This window comes from Olea europaea, chromosome 6 (genome assembly GCF_002742605.1).
Source record: "Olea europaea var. sylvestris chromosome 6, O_europaea_v1, whole genome shotgun sequence".
Taxonomy (NCBI): Eukaryota; Viridiplantae; Streptophyta; class Magnoliopsida; order Lamiales; family Oleaceae; genus Olea; species Olea europaea.
In genome coordinates this window covers 18,386,650-18,394,114 of record NC_036242.1, presented here as the reverse complement: position 1 = coordinate 18,394,114, position 7,465 = coordinate 18,386,650, and the positions used below count along the sequence as shown (strand labels likewise).

Genomic DNA, 7,465 nt, shown 5'->3' with positions numbered 1-7,465 from the left:
TTATTCAATCTTGTTACTAAAAAACAAAAAATAAAAATTGAATTTGTGAAACAAAAGAGACTTTTGGTCATGTAACACTTCTAAGTGATGTCATTGAACTTGTCCTCTTGTGAATTGTGTACTTGTAAGTTAAATGAAAGTGGCAAAATTTCTCATTTAACTTATTTCAAAATTTGCTTGGAGTACTTGGTATAGTATACTTTATGCCCCTTTTTACTTAATACACTAATTCTTTGTAAGTGAGTCATAGGTATGTCGGAGTGACCTTAAATGTGAATTAACCTTCAAGTAACTGACATTAGCTCTTGTATATTCCCCAAGTGTTCGAAAGAAATCATAAGAAAAATGAAAATGTTATTGAAAGAAAAATACAAGCCTAAAAAAATATATAAAAGAAAACAAATGTCTGAAATAAAGACAACAATTATATATATATATATATATATATATAGTTGTGTTCACGAGCTTCAATATAGGCTCATGGGGAGGAAAATTTATATGAAAAATTAATTTGAGTTATCTTCTTTAAATATGTTTTAGTAGTGCTAAGTCCGTCTTTCATTGTTTGAGGAAAATATTCATTTACACTAGTGATTTTATTTTATTTTATTTTTTTACGTATCTCTTCTTACAAAATCAAGATCTTAATTCATGCTCACAAAGCACTAGTGGCACATTACATGCATTGGTCTATTATACCTTATATTTAGTAAGAGCGTAGAGTAAGTTGTGTGGGGTGATCTCATTTTTCATATTCTTATGCATGATCAGTTTCTTGTTTTTGCAATGCTCACTTGATATGTTGGTATCTACCCGTGTTTGGAAAGTGTAACACTTTTTTTAAAAGGGTTATTAGGTGCAGTTTTGATCATTCGTGACGAAAGAGGAGTAGTTGCATGATGAGCTAAATTTATTTTGCTGGCATTAGCACGTTTTTGTTCTATGTTGCACGTGTTTCGAGTTATTACATTACTATACTTGCATTTTATAGCTATCTGATGATTTGTTGATTTCATACTTGTAGTTCTCTTACATTTCACAAGGTGTTATTTGAGTAGTTGTGATTCAGGAAGCAAGCATAAAAAAGAATTTGAGATAGAATGTGGTAGTAGGAGTTGTTTGATTAGTCAAATTCATACTTCGTGGGGATTATGATTTGATTCTTTTGTAGTGTTTATAAATGACTTTGTCATGTGCCAAAAGAAGAGTTTGTTAGGTCTAACTAAGTCTTGGCGAATTCGGTGTCCAAAAATCATTAAATCGAGTTGTAATTGGAAATGTGTTGATGGGTGATAATAGTTGGTTGAGTACGTTATGAAAAATCATGGAAGTGGAATAACTCATGTATGCTCAACGAACTTCTAGAATGTGCTCAAGCACATTTTCCAGAACTTGGTATGCATGATGAACGTCAAGATGGAGCATTTCAAACTTTTAAACACTCCTAAACCACCTAGAACTATGAAATATAGTTTATATACAATAGAAACTCGTGTTTCGTGGTGGGTTGAGAGAGAAGAAAAAGAAGAGAAGATCCTAGATTTAGAAGAAACAAATTGTTATCAAAATTCTTTTCCATATACAAAAACTAAAACATTACAAAATCCTGTACCATATAACTTTCAAAGTTCTGATGGATATGGGAAGCTATTAGAGTTCAATTAAGTAAAAACGAGTTCGTTCTTGGGATCTATCTACACGAAAAAAAAAGTATCCAAATGTCCTAGAGCATGTGCTGGAGGGCACAATGGAGAAATTCTTCTGATAATTATAAATTTGAAGTCAGAGTCTACTAAAATTTAATTATATCTAGACTAGATATATAAGTTTAATCTTTCTAGTGGATCATTTGGTAACACGGGGTGCCTAGTGGTTTGTTCTTTTGTAGTGTTCTTCAAGGATTTTTCTTTCATAAATAATTTTTGGTGTTATTTACTTTTAGCACATTTATTTAATCTCCATGGATTGTGGTGCTAGACACTTTTATCATGTAGTATGTCTAGACTATATAATTCATGACGTTTTGCAACTTTGTTAAATTTAAATTTCGCATAGAACACTTATTCACCACCTATAAGGGCCTGTTTGGCATAGCTTTTACTTTTGCTTTTAGTTCTTGTAGAAGAGCTTTTGGATGAAACTATTTTAATTTTTGTTTGAAAACTAATATTTAAACGCATTTTCTATTTCGGAAGTGTTTATAGAGGAAGTCACATTGAAGTAGCTTCCTCTAAAAGCTCTTCTAACTATCAAAAGCACTTTATCAAATTAGACAAACGGATCCAAAAGCAGCTTTTGAACCTCAAAAGCTCATTTTGATTTTTTAAAAGCCATGCCAAACGGGCTTTAAGTGTAAATTGGGTCAACATCTCGTTTTTCAGAATTTATTGAATATATGTGCCAAAATTTTGTATTTGTGTTGATCTTGTGTTTGAAATTTTATTTATTTATCATAAACAATATAATGTTACAGTATGGATACAATGTATGAAACCCAAAATCCTAAGAAAAAAGAAAAGAAAAGGAGAAAAATCAAAAGCAAACCTTTGCACACTACAATATGAGGTACAAAATAAACCTAAGTATCACTCTGTTCCAACATGTGCACTACCATGTGCACCTGAAATTGCTGGTAAATACAATCCATCATGGTATAATGCAACCATCAAAACAAACCCATCAAGTATGAAATTAATATGATAGAATTCACCTACCCTGTAAAATGGAACTGGACCGAGAGTCTGCAATGGAGGAAGACAATCCTAGTCTGATATCTTCGATTGTTGGGACGGATCTGGAACCTGTGCTGGAAGTCCGGGGATAAATGGACCAAATTTCTTTAGATTTCATCTTTTCAAGGAGGTACTTATCCATATCCTCAACTTCGAATTCATTTAACTCGTTCTTCCATTCAAACAATTTCATGACTTGTCTCATTGTTGGCCTAGTGTTAGGGTCTGGATGTGCGCATAACAAGCCTAAATGAAGCACTCTTTCGACTTCCTCTTCATCGAATCCTCCTTTAGCCCGCAATCGTGCATCAAGGGCATTGTTCAGTTCTCCTCTCCCCATAAGTTCCCATAACCAATTTAACAAAGGTGGTTTGCCTTCTTCAACCGGTTGTCTCCCACACACGACCTCCAAAACCAAGACTCCGTATGCAAACACGTCGGTTTTAGTTGATGTTCGACCACTCTTCACCACTTCCGGTGACAAATACCCAACCGTACCCACCACTCGAGTTGTGCGAGCCGCTTTGTCGTGGTCGTGCATTCGTGCTAACCCGAAATCACCTAGCCTTGCGTTCATTTCTTCATCAAGTAACACATTGCTGGCCTTAATGTCCCTATGCAGCACTTTGGCTTCCCATCCATCATGCAAATAGAATACACCACAAGCCACTTGCTTCAAAATTCTTATTCTTTCTCCCCAACTCAAAATCTTGCTCTCATCACATTCAAACACCCTTTTGTCCAAACTTCCATTTTCCATGTAATCATATACCAAAATGAGGCTGCCCTTCTCTTTCTTGCACCAACCTCTTAACCCCACCAAATTTCTGTGCTTTAATCTTCCCAAGCTTGAAATTTCAGCCAAGAAACCCCTCGTCCCTTCATTGTTTTCACACGAAATTCGCTTAACTGCAACCTCTGCTCCTCCTGTTAATATCCCCTTATACACTTTCCCATTCCCTCCGATTCCAATAATATTTTCATCCGAAAAGTTCCTTGTAGCTGCCTCAACTTCTTGAAAATTAATTTTATGTGGCCAATACTCTTGTTCCCAATCTTCCATTTCCCCTCTTATCGGTTCATTCCTTTTGAGAAACAAGAAAACAACTATAGAACATATGATGACCAAAAAGAATAGTCCCGTTGTTATACCTGCAATAAAACCTTTGGATTTGTAGATTGGAGTTTTAAGAAGCTCGAAAGATGGAAAATTACTTGTGACCAATCCCTCGTGTAGCGAAAAGTTCTTGTTGCTATAACTCCAAGCCAAAATCTTGTGGCCTTCGACTAGAGCACCTGTGGCTGCAGTGAAACCAACATACATTTGATCCTCGAAAACCTCAGAAAAATTGCGTGAAACGTTCAACAAGGGCTGCTTAGGCCTTTTCATTCCCACAGGTGCCATTGTAACATTGATATTATTATCAGCATAATCAATCCAAACTTGGTAATTTTTGCCATTATTCAGCTTCAGTTTCTTAAAGGTTTTCTCATCAGTCCAGTAGCCTGCCTCGTACGCCGTAATCGATTCGAGCGAGTTCACATCAATTCCGACATGATTGTCGTTGATATCCTTGAATTCTTCATTCTTAAACACATCAAATTCAACTCCAAAAACATGGTTACTCGGATGCCCGTTATTCGTACGGTTAAACAGGCCTAAATGCTCGGCCGAACTCGAACCCTCGATTCCTGTATTTGGCACAAACAAGAAAACTATACCATGTCCCGGGAGCGTATCCTTGTACGGCGCCATAGCGAAAATGAAAGATGTCGAAAAGGGAAGTACCTGGGACGAATTCGGTTGTTTTGTGGCAACCTTTGTCGGGAAAAGGGCACGACCAATAGAGAATGTATCATTAGTTAACGAAAGAATCCCAGATTCGATTGTGGCGTTCCCGTAGAGTGATACATCGGAAGAATCGAAGCCGTTGTGCAAAAAATCAATGGCAGATATGGTTTGAACTGTTAAAATTTGGAATAAAAGGCACAGTGAAAGGTGGTAGTTTTGCTTCATCGCTTTGTAAAAGGAAAAGTGAGTCCATGAACAGTGGGAAATGAAACGAAAGGAACATATTAGCTGACAAATGCTGTTGTTGATAAAATATATGAGATCAAATGTTCGCCAAGATTTTTCAATGTTATGACTTTGACTATTTAGTATATTAATAAATCAACTATCAACTAGGGCCTGCTTGAAATTTTGGGTACCAATTAAAGTAACGAGTTTAAAAGCGAATTCATTTCAAGTGATTTTAGTAACGATTTTTAAAATAATTCAATACATGTTTGAGAGTTTATTATTTAACGATTTCGGAAAACTTTTAAAATAATAAAATTACATGTATTTCCTTAGTGAAATTTTCATTTTATAATTTATGCTGTAAAATCTTTTTATTTATAAGATATTTAACTTATAAGTAATTTTTTACATATAAATTAATATTTAACCTAAAAATTTTAGTACTTACTTAAAATTTTTAGTCATTATTTTTACTTATAAGTAAAACTTACAATTATAAGTTAATTTTGTACAGCTAAACAATTTTTACATATAAGTAACTTTTTTTATATTTTATAAATAATTTTTTTTCTTATAAGTAGTATTGTTAATTTATAAATACACAAAAGTACTTTTATCTTATCAGTAACTTTTTACTGACAAGTAAAAGTTTTAATTATAAAGTAATTTTTTTGCTTGAATATTTTTTCTAGTTGATCAATTTTTTTGGATTTGTAGATTGGAGTTTTAAGAAGCTCGAAAGATGGAAAATTACTTGTGACCAATCCCTCGTGTAGCGAAAAGTTCTTGTTGCTATAACTCCAAGCCAAAATCTTGTGGCCTTCGACTAGAGCACCTGTGGCTGCAGTGAAACCAACATACATTTGATCCTCGAAAACCTCAGAAAAATTGCGTGAAACGTTCAACAAGGGCTGCTTAGGCCTTTTCATTCCCACAGGTGCCATTGTAACATTGATATTATTATCAGCATAATCAATCCAAACTTGGTAATTTTTGCCATTATTCAGCTTCAGTTTCTTAAAGGTTTTCTCATCAGTCCAGTAGCCTGCCTCGTACGCCGTAATCGATTCGAGCGAGTTCACATCAATTCCGACATGATTGTCGTTGATATCCTTGAATTCTTCATTCTTAAACACATCAAATTCAACTCCAAAAACATGGTTACTCGGATGCCCGTTATTCGTACGGTTAAGCAGGCCTAAATGCTCGGCCGAACTCGAACCCTCGATTCCTGTATTTGGCACAAACAAGAAAACTATACCATGTCCCGGGAGCGTATCCTTGTACGGCGCCATAGCGAAAATGAAAGATGTCGAAAAGGGAAGTACCTGGGACGAATTCGGTTGTTTTGTGGCAACCTTTGTCGGGAAAAGGGCACGACCAATAGAGAATGTATCATTAGTTAACGAAAGAATCCCAGATTCGATTGTGGCGTTCCCGTAGAGTGATACATCGGAAGAATCGAAGCCGTTGTGCAAAAAATCAATGGCAGATATGGTTTGAACTGTTAAAATTTGGAATAAAAGGCACAGTGAAAGGTGGTAGTTTTGCTTCATCGCTTTGTAAAAGGAAAAGTGAGTCCATGAACAGTGGGAAATGAAACGAAAGGAACATATTAGCTGACAAATGCTGTTGTTGATAAAATATATGAGATCAAATGTTCGCCAAGATTTTTCAATGTTATGACTTTGACTATTTAGTATATTAATAAATCAACTATCAACTAGGGCCTGCTTGAAATTTTGGGTACCAATTAAAGTAACGAGTTTAAAAGCGAATTCATTTCAAGTGATTTTAGTAACGATTTTTAAAATAATTCAATATATGTTTGAGAGTTTATTATTTAACGATTTCGGAAAACTTTTAAAATAATAAAATTACATGTATTTCTTTAGTGAAATTTTCATTTTATAATTTATGCTATAAAATCTTTTTATTTATAAGATATTTAATTTATAAGTAATTTTTTACATATAAATTAATATTTAACCTAAAAATTTTAGTACTTACAATTATAAGTTAATTTTGTACATCTAAACAATTTTTACATATAAGTAATTTTTTTACTTATAAGTAACTTTTTTTATATTTTATAAATAATTTTTTTCTTATAAGTAGTATTCTTATACTTCATTAATTTTCGATGATTTTTAAACCATCCAAATCGGTACTAAAAAAAATTAGCAAGTGCCAATTTTTTTCAACCCCTCATAAACGATGTCACCCAAAATTGACCAAAATAGATTAAAAAATAAAATTCTCAGTGAGGTCCTTAACTAATAAATGACATTATGACCCTTATCACGGGTTAAAGCTTCCGTATTTGTTTTTACTTTTTGTAGAAAATTTTATGAGAAAGTAATCCTAAGCCAATCTTCTTTTTAACTCTTATAATCAGATAATATTTTATGCAAAGAGATTGAAAAGTAACAACTGCCAAACATGCCCTATATAGAATTTGAAAATGGTTATTTATCAAAAGAGAAAGCTGACTCGTTTCCAGAGTCCAATTCTTTTTTTTTTTTTTTTTTTTTTTTTTTTTTTTTTTGTTAAAAAGGGTAAAAGTAGAAGTGAATATGAGAAATGACCAAATTCCATCAATCTTGTGGTTGGAGAAACCGTCAAAATTATACTTCATTAATTTTCGATGATTTTTAAACCATCCAAATCGGTACTAAAAAAAATTAGCAAGCGCCAATTTTTTTCAACC

The 7,465-nt window shown here is 33.5% G+C and overlaps 1 protein-coding gene across 2 annotated transcripts; it reads right to left on the bottom strand.

The window, feature by feature from the left end:
• Window positions 1–2,425: 2,425 nt before the first annotated feature.
• LOC111396065 (L-type lectin-domain containing receptor kinase VII.1-like) lies at window positions 2,426–6,376 on the bottom strand. 2 transcript variants are annotated; one of them, XM_023022335.1, is made up of 2 exons: window positions 5,473–6,376; window positions 2,426–3,910 (listed from the first exon to the last, which is right to left on the bottom strand). In XM_023022335.1, exons 1-2 carry the CDS (start codon window positions 6,309–6,311, stop codon window positions 2,707–2,709), a joined length of 2,043 nt encoding a protein of 680 aa, XP_022878103.1. In that variant the 5' UTR covers window positions 6,312–6,376; the 3' UTR covers window positions 2,426–2,706. The 2 variants fall into 2 exon arrangements, with proteins under 2 accessions (XP_022878103.1, XP_022878102.1); XM_023022334.1 differs by lacking the exon at window positions 5,473–6,376 and having other exon boundaries at window positions 2,426–4,814.
• Between the last annotated feature and the right edge of the window lie 1,089 nt (window positions 6,377–7,465).